Here is a 22,333-nt window from a genome sequence, read left to right on the forward strand (position 1 = left end):
ATACCTGGATGCTACTGAAAATCTCTTTTCATTCTTAAAAACCCTACTCAATATCTTTTCTACACAGGATAGGGGACCTGCATTTAATTGCAGGTATCAATGTTTACACTGAAATCTCATTTGTCCAGAGTTACACAAAATCCCATATACACCTATGAAGCTGCATCCTCATTGCATCAAAATTTGAGCAAAACCAAATACACTCCATGTTTTCAAATCCTGGATAAAAAAAGGCCTCAAAATTAACCTAATTTAATTTATTACTTTTTAATTAATATGACTGGTTTAAGGAAATCAGTCTTGATTTGAAGACACCAAGAGACAGAAAACATTACCCTTCCCCTGGACTGTTCTTCAACAAATTTTTCAATTTATAGTTTAGTTTCCCATTTGAATTAGCTGAGCTTCAGCTTTTAGTCTTTCTCCATTAAAGAACACTTTAGCAGACAGTATCTTCCTCTTTTGAAAGGACTTATGCCATTATCAAATGATCTCGAAGGTTTGCCCTCTGATAACCTAAGCAGACGAACCCTTAATTCTACGTAAGGCATTTTTTTTTAACACTTTAATGTTGCAATTCCGTGCATTCTCTCCACTTTTTCAACAAAGACTTTTAAATACAGACACTGCACCATCAAACAATTTCAATATTGGTACCACAAAAGTTACGTGAAGATGTCTCAAATCCTCTCGATCAGTCTTACCCTTCTTCGAAATGTATCTGGAATAGAACTCTGTCTGAATACAGACAATTATAGGCAGAAAACAAAATCCTAATCATGAGTACAATGAGTCTTCCCTTCAACTAGCATTGTCATTCAACAGTTTAATATACAAGTATTTGTATGAATATCTTAGTATTTTGGAAAACAAAGCCTGAATTTATCAGGTAGTTGGGGTTTTTTTCCCCCCATTTTACAAGTCTCTTGCATTTTCCAATGTATTTTCAGAACAGCACAAAATAAAATTATATAGTAAATACTAAATTATTAGCATGAAAATTATTAATCTCTGAAAAAAGCCATCACTGAATTAGGCAAAAACCAACAAAAATACCGCTTCTCTCGGAATTAATCAGTTATTAATTTTACTGTCAAACAGATAAACATATGAATTCCACAGATAGCTTTTTTATTCTTTTCAGAGAGAATTTGAGAGGTTAAGGCATGATTTCTCTTGCTTTCCTGTTCTTTCTTCCAGATTATGTTAAACATCTGAAGACAGAACATTCAAAATTATTCTGAGAGAGATATTTGTCTTTTTGATGCATCTTGTTAAATACATATTCTATTTGAGATCGAGAAGCAAGTATAGCAGTACATTTACCTTCAAATATCATAATGATAACCTTAAGCAGAAAATTTCTTCCTCTAAGCTATCAAAAACACTCTGGTTTTGACCAAAAAATATAAACTAAGTTAATAAAATTGTAGTTTGAAAGATCAGCAAGCGTGGTGTTTATGTGAAAAAGAAGCAACCTGGAGAGCGATGATACTGGAACTACTTTTTAGATATTGTCTCACTTCACTGTCTTACCGTATCCCATTTCTCTGATCAAAGGCAGGTATCATGGATGCTGGATGTTCGGACATTAGTGCCACTAGCAGCTGCAGAACATCATGAATATTTTCATCCTGTATGACAAGCATCAATGTTATTCTACAAACTAACCTCAACAGCAGGCTTCCCATAGAGCTGGTTCAATTGGTTAGAGTAAAAGATAGGTAATTACAGAAATGTACCTCATGCATTGTTAATAAGTAATTCAATATGCTCTGCAGTTCATCTTCTTTCACTCCTCGATCCTGAAAAAAAAAAAAAAAGAAAAGGGCATTATTCAGAGAAAACACATTCTTTAAGTTCAGCTCAAGAAAAACTTGGACCAAGTCAAATACTCCTACATTTTTTTCTATTTAAACTCAAAAGACTGTATTCTCTCTATCATTCCATTGCTTTTCCTGATCACATAGAAAATTCAAACCAGCATGAATTCAGCCCTCTATTCCTGCTAGAAAGGATTCTTACAGTGTGGGCCCTCAGTACTATGGCCTCTCCTCCAATCCCTGACACAGAACAGAAGAAACAGGAGGAATAAGCCAGGCCAGAAAATACAGGGTTTTAGTCTAGCCTCAAATGGCAGATTGTGCCTCAAAGACTAGTGTTCAGCTGTGACCGTGAGAGAGTCCTGGACCATTTCAACCAGCAGTGGAACCAAAAAAAAAAAAAAAAAGGATAAAGCAATGACTAACTCAACAACTGCCATTACCTTTTTCATTTGATCAATCAAGCAACTATCTACTATCATATGAAAAAAACCCAAATACCTGAAAGGTACTGTATATAATAATAATCTTAATGTTTTCTATCTGGAATAGATTGGTTTACCTTCAATATAAGTTGTTTCAAAAACAGAAGCATAAATGCCCTTAGTGATACGATTTCCTTCTGTGAGGGCCGAGGACCATCTGGAAGAAGCAAAATATACCACTTTTAAATATAAACTAATTCCTTTTATGATTGCAGCTTCTTAAGGAAATCACAGTTCCTACAACAAATTTAGTATTCTATTCATTATATAAAAGTTCATATTTGCGAATGATATCACTTATAACCTTTCAGAATCACATTTTACAACACCAATATACATAAGTGATGTTTCATTTTGAAAAAAAAGAAATCTATATGTATATACAGATATTTTTTTTAAACAAAGACACAGGAAGATGAAACGTAATCAGATCTACACTCACACACCTAAATTAAGGTTTATGTTCTGAGGGTGTCTTCGTATGAGCCAGGAGTTTCAAATCCCAATATAAGCAACTACTCTCTTTATTGACTAGATCTACTCAACTGACCCAATGTCAGTGCCCAATTCAGGATAAAAATTAGTTCTATCGACTACATTGAGTTGAATTTCACTGAAAGCAATGGCAGTTTTAACACCTAGTACAAGCTATACTATGGACATGTAAAGGGTCTGAATACAAAGTTGAATCTCACCTAAAATATATGATAACAACTTTGAAAAACTAAGCCCCTATGTTAAATACCATCTGAATGAAATCCAATAAAGGGTTAATGAAATATTAGTGGTGGTCATTACCTGTAGCAGAAACCAAAGCTATTAATCAAAGAGAAACTAACATCTGAAGAACTTTAAATTTAAACCAGCAAAAAAAAAAAAAAAAAAAAAAATCTGTAATCCATAATAATTTAAACCATTGTGCTTGAGGAAATCCATCAGGAAAACAGAAGTATCTTAAAAATTTAATAAAAAGCAGAGCTTGAACAACTATATTCACTTGAACCTTGCTCTATTGCATTTTCCATTCTCTCCTTTCATAAATAGTTATGGTCGAACTGGAAATTCCTTTTTTAAGTTCCTACTTTTCAAACAATTTGTGTCATAGACAGTCTTAAATTTTGTATAGTGAGAATAAATGCAGACTAATTTACTTTTTCATCAACCATTTCATCTTATGCTGATAAACACATATCAAAGCTTAATAACACTCTATGTCTCAGTATTATTTCCAATTCAGATAAATGCAACTTGTTAAGGAAGATTTTTTTTTTTATCCTCCAGTGCCAGTCTTTGCAGTGAAGCCACTGCTGTACAGACAGTAATTCAAGTTGGCAACATGGGCAATCCTGAAGGTAAACTATATTTGTTTGACTAGCAAAAGTGTGGTTAATCCCCTCAAGTTTTCTTTCCGGTTTAGGAGTGGAGAGAGGAGAACTGGGTACTTTTCAGAAAGAGGCAAATAAATCTCAACCTTGCCCCACCAGCATATGTAGAAAAACAGTAAGGATATCACAGTAAAAAAATCTATCATATAGGCTTTAAAGATATAGGAACAGTTTTATATCTGTACATGCTTATGGCACCATGAAACATCTATTTCCCATTGTAAAAACAGAAGTAAGTTCAATTTTTGGTACTAGCTGCAACTACATTAAATATTGCATGTGTTTTTATGGCAATGGTGTGTTTACAGCCATTTTTTTTTCCTAGCTATTTTTTCCCTAATTCAAATGCAGATTCAACTCCTCTAATTGCATCATAGAAATCTTTTTCTTCACATACCCTTTTCCCTTCTATACCTTATTGGGATTCAGTATCAGACAGTATCTGAAAATGAGGCCTAAAAACTGAGGCATTTTGTCTTTTCTGGAAGACTGTAATTATGAAAACAGCAAAGAAAACATTAAGGCAATGAGGAAGTTCTGCAAAGCATTTTTCTAACAGAAATTTTAAGGAGGGATTAAAAAGAAGATATCCCAAATTAACTGGGAACTTGCTCAAAGATACCCAAATTTCATACTTACTCGCATACCCACTATTTCTCTGGACATGTGTGAGAACCCTGGAAAGAGTTCTTCAACATGCAAAGCAGTCCTTGCTTGCAGGTTATGTGCCAAGTAGGCAAAAAGGTGCTTTTTCCTTCAGTGCTCCAGTACTATTTATTCCTCATGTTTTGTTTGCATCTTGAAGCTTCACTGCATTAGAATCAGGAAAAGGGGACAGCTTCTACCCAAAAGACTTTATTAGTTTGAAAAATTACAAGAGGACTGGTAGAGAAAAATAAGACAGGCTGGAGAAACTGGAGGCTACGTAACCAGCAGACAGCTAAAAAGAGTGGAAGAAAGGACTGCAGCAATAGTAATGCAACAGTCATCTGATACAGATTGAATGGAATTAACTAATCTGGGAAGTTGTAAAGCTATATAAAATGGATTTGCCCCTATAACTGTTACATCATCACACTTTTTGACTTCATTACTAGTTGAAGGACTTCATTACTAGTTGAAGATTTATTTTAAAAAATGCAAATACCAAACAATGGTATAATTTATGCTATAATTAAAAATATGCATTATACACATATATACTGAGGTAAAGAGAGACAGGTAGATCTTGTTTTTCAACTCAAACATTAAAAAGTAGTTTTCTTTAATGTCTATTAATCTTTGTGCCGATCACTGGATATAGACAATTCAGTGTCACCATCACTCAGAAAGTGATAAACACGACTGTTAAAGACTAAAACCAAATGCAAACCAAATCAAGAACAAAGACTTTTTTTGATCTTTTAAGATCTAGTATAGCAACCGTAAGTCCCTAATACAAATAGTAACATTCTTGCTAATTGGCAAAGAGAAAGGATGCCTCCCTTATCCTAACACCAGGATGAGTCACTAAATCATTTCCTGCTTTTACATTCTTTATGTATGTATTTATTGCAGATAGCACATGATTTGCATCAGATTTCTTTTAATATACACTCATAATGAGAGTTAGCCAGCTTCATCCAGACAAAAATAAATGAAAAAAATGTATCCAATTCATCCTTGCAGCACAGAGCAATTATAGGAGCATAAATCAGAACTAATTAAGAGGGAATAAGTAAACATATTCACAGAGTAAAGTACAATCAGTACTGGTGTAAAAACTGATTGGGAGCTTTGAATAACAAAAATAGTGATTTCTAATCCTGTCTTTGGAAATAAAATGTGTTATCAGTTCTACAAGCAACCAAACACAACATTCTTCCATCTGACTTTTTTATATGTAAAAAGCATGAATTTTCCACTCCTTAAATTAGCAAAACACAATACAGATACCAGAATCTGATCTCCACGCATGCATAAATAACATCACATGTTATGTGGATCACAGAAGGACCTACTTTTTATCTCATTGTTGCAAAGCTAATGAGAACTGAGTTCAATTCTAACCCAGCCCTTGAAATAACTCTTTGCAAATTTTTCTATATTTCATATATTTCAAAATACCCACTTTTCTAGCTCATGTTCAAAAATGCTGGACATTAAAGATGTTGTTGAAAACTCTATTTAACATGAGTTAACTTGGACATTAACAACCATGCATACTCTAGCAGAGGCAAGATACTGTTCATAAAGGTCTGTTCAGAGTAAGATTTGGGAAGCACATGGGAACCACTGCAGCCCAGAAAGCCAACCATGTCCTGGGCTATATCAAAAGAGGTGTGACGAGCAGGTCGAGGGAGATGATCCTGCCCCTCTACTCTGCTCTTGTCAGACCCCACCTGGAGTACTGTATCCAGCGCTGGGGGCCCCAGTACAAGAAAGACATGGAGCTGTTGGAGTGAGTCCAGAGGAGGGCCATGAAGCTGATCAGAGGGCTGGAGCACCTCTCCTATGAGGACAGGCTGAGAGAGTTGGGGTTGTTCAGCCTGGAGAAGAGAAGGCTCCGGGGAGATCTAATTGCGGCTTACCAGTACCTGAAGGGGCCTACAGGAAAGATGGTGAGGGACTGTTTATCAGGGAGTGTAGTGACAGGACAAGGGGTAATGGTTTTAAGCTGAAAGAAGGTAGATTTAGATTAGGTATAAGGAAGAAATTCTTCATTATGAGTGTGGTGAAAGACTGGAACAGGTTGCCCAGAGAAGTTGTGGATGCCCCATCTCTGGAAGTGTTCAAGGACAGGTTGGATGGGGCTTTCGGCAACGTGGTCTAGTGGAGGGTGTCCCTGCCCGCAGCAGGGGGATTGGAACTAGGTGATATTTAAATTCCCTTCCAAACCAAACCAATCTATGATTCTATGATTCTCACTAGTAAAGAAAAAGAAATGCTTGGCCAACAGTTCAAGAATGAAGTACACTACTCAGTAGTCTGGAACTTAAATGCACGTTTCTCTCATAAAACAATGAAGTTACAAATATTTCATAGGGATGCTCCTAAATTACAATTTAGCACAATACATTTCTGACACATGTTGACACTGAGTATCCTAAGTTATTTTTTCTTAGGAAAAAACCTCCAGAATATTTTGTTTACTTTTCTATTATTGCCTTCATTTTATGCTTTTTCATTACTGCACCACTGTTGGTCCATCAGCATTTTCAGAGAATGTCAAGCAGTTGGTAAGTAATTCCAATTAAGATTTTTCAAGGCATAAATATCCTGGTGGGATCTAATAAGTTATCTCTTAAAATTTACAGAAATTTTACATCAAATTAATTCAACAACATGGAAAATTTTTTAAAGTGCATAAATGTTTTATTTTTCTTTAAAAAGGTTAACAAAGAAATTAAACTATCCAACAGTTAGTAGACATCCAAAGATGAAAATAAAAAATTTTATTTAAATTTTTTTCTGTTGCTCTGATGTTAAAAATATGTATGTTTTGCCCCTTCTGAAAGACAATCACAGCTTCATTTTTCTTTAACTATCAGCCTAGTATATATTCTGAAAAGACGAACAATCGAAAAAGAACAAAGACTGGTAACATTACTCTAAGACGTCTCTGGCAGCTTGAAGTATTATCATTGAAATGCACCATCTACCATACCAAGATAAAGAGTTTCATCTCTCCCCACTTATCCTCTTATTCCTTCCTAAAATCCACAAAAGAAAATAATTACGGAAAGAAGTAATATAATTTAAAATAATTTTTGCTCAATTGCCTGCTTCACTATGTCTTTAGATGCTGCAACTGTTGGGCAACCCTATGATCTTCTCCCTCCTTCACTTCTTATTCTGTATGATTTAACAAAATGTTAAAGGCATGCATGTGGCAATACAAGAGAATAGCTATTATCCTAGTTCAAGTGTAAAATGTAAAATATAATGAAAAGTTTAGAGATTCTTTCCTGTGGAAATTGGTTTGACTTTTTCTGCTCTTTCTGACATCAGAACTAGTTCAGAAGTTTACTTTTAATATGGTCTTTTAAAACACAAGCCACTTTTGTCCTTCTACTTATTTTAACTGCTACTTTAATTAAAAAAAAAAAAGAAAAAAGAAAAACACCCCCCACACACAAACACAACACAAAAAAAGAAATTAAACCTCATAATTTTAAACAGAAAACTTGCCTCTACTATGTGGATCTATATCTAAAAAGTAAAACCTGCTGAGAATAATTATCAAGCAAGCTTATAAGTACACATTTTGAAAAACTGTTCACAATATTTCTGAAGGAAACAAAACAATACAAATTCAGTATACTGAATCCAAGAAGAAATACCCACTTGAAACAGGAAAGGAATAATGAAACAGAAGATACAAAACCAAATTTAAAATAAATATTTGAGCATTTTAAATAATTCAAAACATGTACATCTCCTACTTTATAAGCTGAATACCAGGAGAAGCAAGGGGGAAACTAATTTTTTAAGAAAACAGTGTTAGCCAAATGGAAATCTTTAATATTGAGCCACTTTGGCTTTAAACAAGGTATACTAAACTGTCAGTACAGAAAACTCATCCACTTTGTGCTTTATTAAGACATGGGAAGGCAATAAACCTTGAAACAGAGCACCTGTCTGCAAGTAATAGTAAATCAAACTACTAATATTAAAAAGTGTTTCAGTAACTCTGCATAAAAAAAGATAGACCTAGAGGACAAGCAAGCATCATACTACTAAAATGTCTGCATGAATAAGCTGACTTTCTTTTCGACGGCAGCAAATGATTTGAAGGCGTTATAAAATATACAGTCACATTTCAGATATTGGCAAGATTTAAAGTCTTTGGATCTGAAAAGTCTGATGTCAAGTTAGCTTAGAGTTTCAGGTTCCTCTGATAAGGGAATATCATATGCCATTTTCTCGCATTATGACATTTTTCTGTTTCTTACAGTAAAATTGCTGCTTATAGACAATGCCTCCTGTTCTTTCATTTTGAAGTAGCAAATGCTACTTAAAATGCAGCAACTCTAATATTCTCGTAAGTGTATTTTTACAGTGTAAAAGTTTCTTACTTTTACATACTTCTTTTTACATATTATTCTACATTTTAACAAATGATAAACTTTCCACCTACACGTGGCAGTAGTAGCTGTGTGCAGGCTAATAAAAATCAACATAAAAACAAAATCATGGAACAGTTAACTTTTTTGAAATATTAGGATTGGTGAAGTTATGAGTGGTTGAAAACAGAGGTGGAAAGAAAAAAGCATTAAGTGTATTAACTACAGCTACTTTTAGTACTATAGGACTATAATCCTGAATCATCCAGACCTGCATATCACATTGCCAGATTGCACTTTGTATGAAAAGAAAGAGCATCTGGTGAAGAGAAGCAGTTTGCGCTTGCAGCCCAGAAAGCCAACCATGTCCTGGGCTGCATCAAAAGAGGAGTGACCAGCAGGTTGAGGGAGGTGATCCTGCCCCTCTACTCTGCTCTTGTCAGACCCCACCTGGAGTACCGCGTCCAGCTCTGGGGGCCCCAGTACAAGAAAGACATGGAGCTGTTGGAGCGAGTCCAGAGGAGGGCCACAAAGCTGATCAGAGGGCTGGAGCACCTCTCCTATGAGGACAGGCTGAGAGAGTTGGGATTGTTCAGCCTGGAGAAAAGGCGGCTCCGGGGAAATCTAATTGTGGCTTACCAGTACCTGAAGGGGCCTACAGGAAAGATGGTGAGGGACTGTTTATCAGGGAGTGTAGTGACAGGACAAGGGGTAATGGTTTTAAGCTGAAGGAGGGTCGATTTAGATTAGATGTTAGAAAGAAATTCTTTACTATGAGGGTGGTGAGGCACTGGAACAGGTTGCCCAGAGAGCTTGTGGAGGCCCCATCCCTGGAAGTGTTTAAGACCAGGTTGGATGGGGCTTTGGGCAATGTGGTCTAGTGGAGGGTGTCCCTGCCTGCAGCAGGGGGGTTGGAACTAGATGATCTTTGAGGTCCCTTCCAACCCAAACCATTCTATGATTCTATGATTCTATGATTCTATATCCAGGTGATTAAACATTTTGAAAGTTTTCAAGAATTTTATCAACTGGAAGTAATTAATGTGAAATTGATTAAAAACTAATATGAAATTAAGTTGATATGAAAGTAAATTTAGTACCACATCACCTCAGCAATTATTATATTTCCACAGTCATTTGCTTGCAATTCACCACAGTTATTACAGTTGTATTGGTCAGAAGCAGAAGCTACCTGTGAAATAATAGCAAAAAAAGTCGTAGTGCTGATTTGCATGGAGAAAATTCCATCACTACGATGGATTTGCACATCCATTGCTATGTAGCTTATTTTCCTCTCTGACAAGCTGACATTCTTCAACTCAACACAAGGAAAGCCATTTTTACAGACAGGAAAGAGACTACGACAAAATACTTTCTTATAGTTGTATTAATTACATGGGACCTTCTGCAGCCTAAGCAGCAGGGATGAAGCAGTAGGATAAGGAAGAAGGAAGAAAGTTGAGATTAACCTTCTAAAAAGTCAAGTTTATCTATAAATCTAACTAAAGGGGAAAAAAAGTGAATATTCAGATATAGTGGATAATATGTATTTTGAAAATGTGCATGGCCTCACAGTTTATCAAATGCCTTCCCAACTACTGCATGAAGACCTTAGTAATTGTGATTTTTGTTGTCATACTGCTACACCGAACAACCAGGAGTTTGCACTATCTGATTACCTTTCAGGGAGCTACCTGGTTGCTTTCCTGAGAAAAGCACAGTATTGTCTGGAATTGACACAAATGAGAAGAGAATGTACTATCTTACCTTAAAATAGGTAAAATGAAAGAAAAGGTAGGGAAGTAAAACAGCCATATGTATGCTAATTTAGAGTTAACCGATTCATTTCTCATCCCTAATTTTGTGTCCTTGTGCACCCCATGCCTTCTGTTCAGATTTTGATGAATACACTACATATATTTTTGTAGCTATTCAACTGCCATTACACATACAAATACTCCAAAAATACAGCTAACTGCAGAGAGACAGATCTGGGCGAGATAAAAACAAGCTATACCTCCTACAGAAAGAAATGTCACACTGTTTCCAGAAAAGAGCAAGCCTAGCCAGAGGGAAGTTTGTAATATGCACTACATTTTCAAAGTGCTGTTAGGTACTAGTATCATGACACAGAAGTAGTACAGGAATTCTTTAATTAAAAAACAAAACAAAAAACCCAGAAAGAATTACAGCAATAACAAGTAGAGAATATTATCAAACTTACAGTCTCCAACGAGTTGAGCAATTTTCCAGGTCTCTGTCTAGGTGTAAATAGGGTTGACACCTGGAAAATTTACCTCCCAACAGCTGGTCATTCAACAGTCATAAATGCAATGTACATATTATAAGCTGATCAGCTGAGTTTTTAACATCCTAATTCCTCACTGAGCTCAGATACGGTTAACTTGTCAGATGGTAGAACTGCACCTACACAGCACGACAGTGTAACCCTCAGCAGAGTAGAGCTCTGAAAGCAGGAAGCTGGATAAAGTCCATCCCAGGGTAGGATTCAGCTGACCCTAATTTCAGATGTCTACACTGTACTTGCCAACAGGTAAGACCTGCTTCTAACCTTTCCATGAAGTCAATGGAGATCTAATCAATATAGCCAATGGACTCTAGAAAGCAGCTACCTTTCAAACCAAATAGTCCTCTAGGCTCTGTTGACTAGGGGTAGGACACAGCTTCCCAAACATACTTATCAGACATGCCATAGGGTATCCAAAATATCCGCACAGAACGAGCAGGTTTGACACAGGATGGACAGGACACCTGTATCCTTCTGAAAGGCAGATGGGATGCCCCACGAAGAATAAAATGACGCGAGAAACCCGTATGCAACCAACTCCTGCATTCCGCTGTCTATAAGCAGTAGACAACTGGCTCACATGGAGACACCTTCATTGTAGGTACCAATAATGAACTTAATTTCATTTTGGCAGAAGGAATCCAGGATCAGTGTAACTGGAAAATAAATTTTATCACTGACAAAAATTTCAAGCTAATTAAGTAACCACCACAGTTAATTTTCATAATCTGATATTACAAATTTTTCATTCAGTGAACAGAGAACAGTGTGCTTATGTTAGGTATTTCTTAAGCAAATTTAAATAATTTTATGAAAATATCATTCATCTAATATTATACTATGACAGAACTATAAATGAGGTCCCAGCTCCAAGAAATCTCTTTCTTGAGCCTCAACAACATACAACTTCAGTGCCTATTAGGACACCTAATCTAGCATAAGAATTGTTCTTTCCATATTTATTTATTTAAAAAAACCTCAAACAACAAAACAAAACAAAAACTATGCATACAGCTCACAACTGAAGAATTATCCAACAACTTAAATGTCTTCACATTCTTAAATATTTGGATATATGACAGCACTAAAACTTCCCCCAATTATTCAATTTCTCAGCATGACAGTAATAGTTACAGAATAAAGATAATTAATAAGTTTTCCTATATAAATTAATTTTTTAAGGGACTATCAGCCAAATCCTCCCTGCTTTACACAAGTAGTCAGCTAAATGTAATGACATTACAGCTGGAGTGTATAGGATTAGAACGATTTGATGCTCTGGTTAATACACATCTGTTACATGCAACGTTTAGCCTGTGTGAATTACTGTATTTTGCTGTTGCCGTCATACAATGCTTCCTGAGCTAAGCTAAGCACATGACTATAAGCAATGTTAAATAAATCTCTATTTTATACAGGTAGAAAAAAAGGTATTAAACTGGAAATACAGCATCAGAGGTCTCAGCACTGAGAAACAGAAGTTTCCACACTGTTTCCAAGGTCACTTAACACTACGAACCATTCAAACCCCACAAAGCTTTCTTTGGCATTTGAGATAGACTTAATATTTCCTCTCTGGTACAGAAGAAAAATCAATGATTTTAATATGTTTTCAAATGTATGCCCACATAAGTATACGCTATGTGAGTGAAGACCAGATCTGGAATCTTCTGAGAATACATATAAACATAAGGAATTATCATCAGAAATGTATGATACACAAAAGTACTTGTTCTATTCTGTTGTTGACTGCTGGTACCATTTACTGCCATTTATTTACCTATTTGTCTACACATCCAAGGAACTTTCACACATTTGCATCACAAATCTTCCTATACAAGAAATGTTTATAATTTCTTTCTTATGCATTCTACTTACCTAATCCTTTAGGAGTAATGCCACTGCTATCAGCAGGATTAATCACCCAGTAGTAGTATTTCAGTGTGTGCATTAACTGCAGTACTGTTCCTACTCTGCGTATAGTGTTATAGATCGTAGCAGTTCCAATGAATTCGGCTGACAAATAGGTATACAAAGACAGCTGCACCTGAAGAATAAAATAGTTATCCACGTAAATGGAAGTTATATATTAATAAGCTTAATTTGTAGGATTTTTAGGATTTACTTTGGATATGATAGAAAAAATTAAAAAATAATTACAAACACATTTACTGAGGGCAGGGACTGGAATGATCTCTAGAGCTCCCTTCCAATTTAAATTTTCCATATTTCTATGATTTATGTCACAATAAACATACTAGTTTGTTTTCTATTTTGGCTTTCTACACTAAAAGTATATATTATCAGATTTTAGGACCATGTCACATTTCATTTTGGTCCACATTCCTCAACTGTGATTATTTAGGAAAACAACTAATTCATTATCACCAGAGATGAACGGTAACTTTTTTATAATTTTTATCAAAGCAAAATACATAATTTAAATTAAAATTACATTTATGTGAATGGATAAAAAAAGACATTGTAACTTTTGCTTACAATTAAAAATACATACTTTTATGCTTAATCTTTAGGAAAACAATGTAACACAGCCACTGAAAAATGGACTGTGTTTCTAAAAATGGCCTTTTGACAGAATTAGCCAGAATCTTAGGCAAGAATGTAACTGCTTTTAGAAATTTATGAAAGGCATTGGAGAATACAGTTAAGCAGGGCATAGACTTTGTAATCTAAAAAAACTTTGCTATTACTACATTTTAAAATAAAAAAAAACCCAAAAAACCCTAAGTACCATGGTATAAAAGAATACCTGTAGGAGGGTCATACCATCATTCAAGTGTACAATTACCTTTGCAGGGGTATGTATCCAGATAGCAGGATTAAAAAGGATGTGATCACATAATTGCTTCAGTAGAGGTGCTCCATGAGATAATCCATCCAAATATTTTGCAAACGACAAAAATTGTTCCAGAACTGCTCTGGTTATATGAACTCTAGATGACTGGGGAAAAATAATCAGAAAGAATAAAGACAAACTTTCTTCCTTAATATACTTAGAGCAGAAATATGAAGTGATATTTTCACCAGATTCATCTTTACTAAATACATGCAACTTTATATGATTTTATGTCATTGAATATGAAAGGAAAGTAAGAAAAACGTATCAGCAACTTATACTTTCTAATAATATTAATAGTCTTTCTAATGGCTATGTTTAACAGGTTGAAAATATTCATCAGTAACTGGTATTTAATCCTTTTTCTTTTTGTAGGTTGGGGGGGGGTGTGTGTGTGTATTATAATCCAGTCAGGATTCCACATTTTACAGCACAGTGCCTTAAGAACTTCACCAGAAGTCCTTAAACTTTGTTCAGTTAATTATGGGTCTTAGTGAAATTGGATTTCTCAATATGTAAACACACATTACTGATAGACTTGCTTTTGTTTCTTAAACATAAGTAAGTATTTGAAGGATTTGGGTTCAAGCTTTCCTCAAATTTCAAGAGTCCTTCAGTTTCATAGCATACGCTGTAACATCACTGTTGAGAGTTGCTCCTATGCAGTAACGTGGCACATGGACTTTGACAAACTTCTTTGTACACTAAGTTAACAAAAGTAACTAATAGGAAAAACCACTAAACATCCTTCCCCTTGCCTTCCCTAAAAAATGTTCCAGTTACTTTTAATGCTGTAAGTACAGTCTGCGAACATGCAGATTTGTTATTTTTAGAAGTGAAGTCCATTTGTCAGTAATACAAGTTCAGCCTGGATGCTGAGTTTCCTTTGGCTTGTACATCACAATTCACAATAAATAGTCTGCAACTAATAAGTACAAAAATGTTATTTTGAAGTTCAAGTTAGGGAAAAAAAAAAGCTTTCTGTCCTCTCTGAAGTATTTGATCACATGCAAATGAACAACAGATAATTTACAAATAATAACATTGAGGCTGGCTAGGAAACAAAAGGACTTTTTTAAGCCATGTGTGCAAACTGAATATAAGCATATACTGAAAAAATAAAATGCATCCTTTCGAAAAGGAGAATAGAGCATAACCCCCCCCCAGAAAACGGCATATGCTGTAAGAATTATGTTGTGACAGAAATCAGTCAAAATCCTTTAAATATTCACGTACTCCGAGTTTAATGATTGTAACAGATGTTAATTAGAATAGTACATAATTTTTTTTTAATTTTATTTCATGTACAACATTCTGAATTGATGTAATCGATGTGCGTAAACCATAGTGCTCTATTCAAGAGAAAGGGACTCGGTGAGGACTCACTAGCCTGCCGGTATATAGCTTACAGAACTGGAGCTAACAGCTCTGTAAATTCATTCTCATTATGCCATAAGAAAACCTACCACTGGAAAAAAAACACACCTTAGACTAGTTCTTTGACATTCTAAATCACACTTGTTTAGTACAGAAAACATAGAAGAATAGAAAATAATCTGCTTTTAGGTATTACTTCAGTGAAGGTAAAGTCTGTCTACTACAAGAATGTATTTCCCTAGCTGAAAATAACACAGGGAGGAGAATGAGAGAAATTACTTATCATTCTTCTTCAAAATTCAGTACATTTTTAAAGGTGATATTATCATTATTTAATTTCACACAACACAAAGCTCTGGTCATAACTTCTTAAATGATTGTTATAAATCATTGTCAAATGATTGAAAGTATAAACTGACTTCATGCTAATGAAAAATACAGTAGCAGACATTCAAGAATGTTGAAGTCATGAGATTCAACTATAAGAGTTTTCAGATTATTAAATCACAGTAAAGTGAGGGCTTTGGGCCAGGAAGGCAGGCAATGTTCCTCAGACAAGCATCTGAACTGAACCTCAGTTTTGTGACAACTGCTCATCATGTCTGAAAATAAGCAAGTAAATGGAATGCCCCTTGCAACTGTTTCTTTCAGAAATGAAATTATTTCACAGTTTTTCTTCTTCAAAACACAGAGCAACTATTTCAGCAATTTCAGAACTGAGTCACAGAAGATTAACTTAATTTTTATTAACATACGCAAATAAAAGAATTTTAAATCTAAATTATGACATGTCTGTGATACACTTGTACAAACTGGGAACAAGAGAACTTTCCTAAATGAGAGTTTGGGGAACAGAGAGTGGAGAAACACAAATGAAAATATATTAAAGTGATTCACAAACAGATCTAAAGTAAAAGCATAAATTAGACAAAAAAGGATCAACTCCAGAAAACTGATTCTTGGAATATTGGCATATGTAAGGAAGGTGAAAAGCCTCCTGTAGACAACTTACAAGTATTACAAATGAAAAATATGTCATGTCACAAATATATTTTATTCCACCAGTCCTTTGAGCTAAGTGACTGAAAATACCAGAATGGCAGTAGAAATACTAAGAACAAAGATAAAAACCCCTTCCAAACATACCTTTTCAAGGAGGTAGCCAATGACTAGAAAGCCTTTTCCACCAAGCATTTGTTCTTGCATGGCTACTGAACTCTTAAGAAGCTCAACCAAGAAAGCCAATAGGGTAGCACTGCATAGAAAGAACAAGCATTTTTTTCAGATTATAAATGTAGAAAAATCAGTCTATTACATTCTCAATATTGACCAGCTATTTAGTGAACAGAAACAGGCTTAAAGTGGTGAACAATTCCTTGAAAGAATACAAATCTTACTTTTTCTGTTGACAAATTTCTCCAATGATTGCTCACATATTACAACAGTAGGAGTGGGAGTTCATATTCAAACAAGTGCAAACTCATTTTGTCAGCTCTCCTGATTTGACTAGGACTATCCCAGGTTTTAAATATCCATTCCTGCAGCTTGCAGTTCTACCCAAAGGTTTAGCAGTTGGAAGAACTAGGAGATGATGATCCAGCTGACAGTGTTAGAAAGATGCAGGCAAGGGCCGTGTCAATCATTTTACCATCCAGACTTAATTATGCTAGACAACAAAATTTGCAGCCACTAGGTATATCATCATTCCATGCTTTCAGTCCCTAGAGCCACTACTACCACAGAAATGAGGCATAAAATGGCTGAACATGCACGTAGGCAATGATGCCCAGCACAAACCACAATGGAACAACAGCAGGGTGGAGAGCTTCCTTCATACTTTCTCCAGACCAAACATGAGAATACTAGGCCTGACCAAATAAAGGTTGAGAACCACTTTCATCCAGTTAGGAAAGCACAGAGAGACTCTAGAGGCCATAAGGAAATCACTCAGCAGTGCTCAATCCGTATCTGTAAGTGAGGTGTTCAGAAAGCAAAGGGAGATTAAAAAAGTGTTCAGAAAAGTCAACAGTTTAGAAACAGAAGAGATATGAAAGACGTCAGGGGACAGGCTCAGCAAGAAAGTGAAACTTTGTTATAAAAACCAACAGCAGAAACATATGACAGATCAATGCACTGTGGGAGAAAAATCACAATTGACTCTTGGGTGGTGAGAGGGAAACAAAAATACACTCATCTGTTGCTGAAAAACCCAGAGGAAAAGGAGAAAGAAAAAAAAATACATTTATGACAGAAAGGAAATATTTAAAATGATTTTTCAAATATCTCAGGACGATAGATGATGAAATGCATTGTACTGCATATACAATGCATACATAAAGTCATTATTCCTTTTCTAAAAATAAAATCTGTATAACAGTTCCTAGCTGTATAGACAAATATCTGCAATCATGAAGGTTCTCACGCAGGTGGCGGGCACAGGCACAGGTAAAAACTGTGGCTTTTGCAGCTATGGAAAAGTGAATTAAAGGAAAAGTCCAACCTGCATTTTATAAATTTCACCTTTACTTAGAAATATCTTGTCAGCTAAAGGTTCACTTGCTCTCCAAATACAATCTTTTACTTTGAAATAAATGTTGAGATTGGCTAATCCATGCCAGCACCAAAAAATAATCAATGATGTGCTGCAGAAAACAAGATTTATTCTATTTGGTGAGCAAGGCTGCCATGCAAAAAGTACACAGTGTAGGCAAAGTACATGCTGTGAACATGAAATAGTGCCTTGTCTTGCTTCATTGTTCAATGGTCACAATAATCAGTCTAAAATCACATACAGAATGCTCCACAGAGTGTCAGCAGTAAAAGAACACAGATAATATCCATTTACAGTACTCCAAAGCTTTTATCAAAACAGCCTGTCAAGCTGTCACATCAATTTCAAACCAGATTATATGCATCAATTTTTTTCTTACCCTGACTGAAAGTTTCTATCGTATTTGTCGTCTAAAATAAGATACTCATCATTTTTACGACATGACAATTCATAAGCAGCTCATGTAAAGGGCTGAAGATTTATACTTAGAAACTTTTTTTTAAAAAAAAAGAATAGGTCAAAGAAAATTCCATATACATGGTTACAATCATCTTTTATGAGCAAGATTATAACTTAGGAGGATGACATATTATGCATAAAGTTAAGAAACAGCATACATCTTTGCAGGATTAGGAACTAAATTACAATAATAAATACTATTAATATTATATTGTAAAGTCAAAACATTTTCCTAAAATGGATTTAAAAGATTGTTGTACCATGAACATGGCACCAGACGTAAGTTTGAAAGGTTCTACTTCCACTTCTGTAGGTGATTTATCAAAAGTCTTTTTCTTTGTATTGCGGTGTATTTGTCCATTCTATAAACTTAATCATAGAATCATAGAATGGTTTGGGTTGGAAGGCACCTCAAAGATCATCTAGTTCCAACCCCCCCTGCTGCAGGCAGGGACACCCTCCACTAGACCACATTGCCCAAAGCCCCATCCAGCCTGGTCTGAAACACTTCCAGGGATGGGGCCTCCACAAGCTCTCTGGGCAACCTGTTCCAGTGCCTCACCGCCCTCATAGTAAAGAATTTCTTTCTAACATCTAATCTAAATCGACCCTCCTTCAGCTTAAAACCATTACCCCTTGTCCTGTCACTACACTCCCTGATAAACAGTCCCTCACCATCTTTCCTGTAGGCCCCTTCAGGTAAGCCACAATTAGATTTCCCCGGAGCCGCCTTTTCTCCAGGCTGAACAATCCCAACTCTCTCAGCCTGTCCTCATAGGAGAGGTGCTCCAGCCCTCTGATCAGCTTCATGGCCTCCTCTGGACTCGCTCCAACAGCTCCATGTCTTTCTTGTACTGGGGCCCCCAGAGCTGGACGCAGTACTCCAGGTGGGGTCTGACAAGAGCAGAGTAGAGGGGCAGGATCACCTCCCTCGACCTGCTGGTCAAACTTAGATATAAATTCATGGGCTGGAGTTATTTTTATCTCATATTAATACAATCTCTATGCACTGTTAGAAATTCTGATAGGGCTCCAAATACAAGTTGTAAAACACACTGACACCCTAACAATACAGATTTTTCTCTCCTTCTTTTCAAGCACACATAAAACACACCAGTCAACTCAGAAATAATCAGTGGCCAGTTAATATTTAACCATGCCACAGACACAGAAACATACAAGCTGGTTCTATGCAAGAAAGACTGAATCAACAGTCAGATGCAGAGTCCAAATATCACCTTTCAGATATTAACCATCTTTATGTGGGGTATGGATGAACTAATTAATCCTGCCTGCCATATCAGCTCTGCACAGAGCTACCTTAGCTGTCACTGCAAAGTGATGCCAATGATTCTAGTTCCAGGAAAACGTATTAATTCAGCCAATAATTTTGTGCATGAGCTATGCCTTTTCCTGAGTCCAAAATGGCTTTTAACTTCTATTGAATCAGACCCATAAAGACATCACAGCCAGCTCTGCAGAGTCAGCTGAGGTCTGCAAGTAGTAACTCTAGCTTCTAATCCTTCTGCATTATCCAAGATTGCCACTATAAATAATAGAGTTGACTGTAGTATATAGTAAGTCAAATCTTGGGATAGCACATGTGACTGCATCATTACACTTTACACCTTCAAGCACATAAAAAATTCCAAGTACCAGAAAAAGCAGCAGTTAAGGAGAACCACCTGGCAGTCACACAGAGGCACAATGAAGTTTGAGGTAAATACTCTATAGGACCACAGTATTGATGAAAATCAGCATCATAATTAAATGTAACTAGCAGTTTGTCCACAGCATTATGCAGGAAATTAAGCAATTATAAGATCTGTAATATTTTAACTGATAAAAGAACTGTAAAATCAAAATGGAAGTGTTTTTAAATTCTCACGGCATGTGCAGCACTGAAGCTCTTATTACCTGAAGATGATGATGAGAGACAGGCAGAAACCAGATTACATGCTTAGTCTGATTTTTTCCCAGAAATCTTGCTAACATTTGTTTCAGGTGAAATTTCTTTTTTTACAGGAGGAAGGAGGGAATGAAGCTGCACCAAATAACAGCTGTTGCACAAAACACTGTTTTTACATGTTATGTTATCTCTCTTCTATACTTCATGCTAGAGAGCATTCAGCCTGCCTGAAAAGACCCAACAGTTAACAATTCTCAGATAAGCTTTCCCAACCTCTCCAAAACTTCTCTTTCCCCACATGTTCAGACTGACCTCAAGCAAACACTTCAGTGTGTGTGTGCGCGCATATGTGTATATATGTATCTATAAATCCACACTGACATAATGGATCTTTTCTCCTCAATATTGCATTCTAAGAATTTAGTCTGCTAGAGAACTGGCTGCCTAGTTTAGAGGATTGTATGCCAAATTTCTAACATATTTCTAAAGACAGTCATTTTAGGTAGTCACCTTGGCAGCTGAAAATAAATTAAAACTGAAGATTTTAAATACAAAATTTTTTATCAGCAGAACCAGGTTGCCAATATTATGCTTTTAAAAAGGTTGCTGTTGACACAGGGGAAATAATATTGATTAGAAGACTGTCTTCTAAAATGAATAATTTTTCAAACAGAATTTAACAAACTTACCAGTAACTAAAATGCATCGGATTGTTGCAGGGCTCACATTAAACTTGCAAAATTCTGTGCACTGCCATACAAAATTTCTCTCCATTCTTGCCTATTTTCAACTCCCCTAGATATAAAGGCAAATATAAAGGATACTTCAGCCCATTCCTACATCTCCTCTATTCCACATCCTGCCTAGAACACATCAGTTTCTCTGCAGTGCAGCTAAGATATAGATACACAATGAAAGTATATATGTCAACCAACACTAAATCAGAGAGAATTATAATTTCTACTGAAAATATAATTAATTTCAGGACAAAATTTTTCCAGCAATTTTCCATTTACTAAGAAGCAGGGGGGAAAAAAAAAGTTGCAGACCAAAACATGAAGATGTTCTGTCTCCAATGATTGTGATATTACTTGTTGTATAATTTGTGTATTATAGAGACAGTAAGTCTCTGGAATACTGCTATGTAAAAAACCTGAAGATTAATTACATTGTTGCAGCATTGCCTGATTTTCCTCTCAAACATACATGTCCCTTGTGAAGATATTTTTTTAAAAATTATTTTTTAATAAATAATGTTAGTTAGTGTTCACTGCATACTCTGAGTGGAAGATGTTCTTACATGTCTATATATATTTATATATATATAGAAGTCCCTATCTTTGTAATTCAGACAGTTATTCTTATGATGTGCATTGTGAAGTTACAAATAACACCTAGCTTATTTCATTCATCCAAATATATAGACATAAGAGAAATAACTATTACACTTCAGTAGCTCATCATTATGTTTCAACATCACAAGGTTTCAACATCACAATCTTCAGTCAACAGTCATGCAATGTTAGTCATTAAATAAAAAATATACTACAGTAATTCACAAAAACAATGGCTTCTGTAGATAACAGTCTTCAAAATTCCAAAATATGACATTAAAAATACAAATAATTACACACATTAATAAATGTTTCATTTTCACTGCCCATTTATATCTATGGGAATTCTAAAGCACCTTTTCATATTACACATAAAAGAAGCTTGCAGTGGAAATCACAGGGTTACGAAGTCTTTCTGCTATGACAATCATTGAACAAGAAAGAGCTGGCTTTGTCAAATTCTAAATTGACTGGTAGTTCCCACTAAGCAAACAATTATTACTGTTTTGTGGAGCTAAACTACAGGACAATTTAGATAAACTTTTCTTATGAAATTAGTTTCTATGACTTCACTTACAAATGAAGCATTCTATTAGGAACAGCAGTCAGATGTTCAAATAAACTCAGATGAAAAAGGAATAAGGAAAACCTGGAGGATTTTTTTTTGTTGTTGTTTTGGGGTTTTTTTTAAGAAATCACTACATAGATCAGTTTCTTTAATCTGCTCTTTCCCATGGTAATTTTCTCTGGAAATTTATCTTAATTACTTTAAGTTTCATCTTGGATTGTGCATTACAAAG

The 22,333-nt window shown here is 35.4% G+C and overlaps 1 protein-coding gene across 6 annotated transcripts in view; it reads right to left on the bottom strand.

The window, feature by feature from the left end:
• NBEA (neurobeachin) overlaps nt 1–22,333 on the bottom strand; it is a 524,026-nt gene that overhangs the window by 354,965 nt on the left and 146,728 nt on the right. For all 6 annotated transcript variants that reach the window (XM_075741999.1, XM_075742002.1, XM_075742000.1 and 3 more), the window contains exons 11-16: nt 16,427–16,535; nt 13,856–14,008; nt 12,925–13,093; nt 2,386–2,465; nt 1,743–1,805; nt 1,537–1,634 (exon numbers count right to left, since the gene is read on the bottom strand). In XM_075741999.1, coding sequence (XP_075598114.1) covers nt 1,537–1,634; nt 1,743–1,805; nt 2,386–2,465; nt 12,925–13,093; nt 13,856–14,008; nt 16,427–16,535 — 672 coding nt within the window. The remainder of the gene's footprint in view (nt 1–1,536; nt 1,635–1,742; nt 1,806–2,385; nt 2,466–12,924; nt 13,094–13,855; nt 14,009–16,426; nt 16,536–22,333) is intronic.

The sequence above is a fragment of the Balearica regulorum genome, chromosome 1 (genome assembly GCF_011004875.1).
Source record: "Balearica regulorum gibbericeps isolate bBalReg1 chromosome 1, bBalReg1.pri, whole genome shotgun sequence".
Classification (NCBI taxonomy): domain Eukaryota; kingdom Metazoa; phylum Chordata; class Aves; order Gruiformes; family Gruidae; genus Balearica; species Balearica regulorum.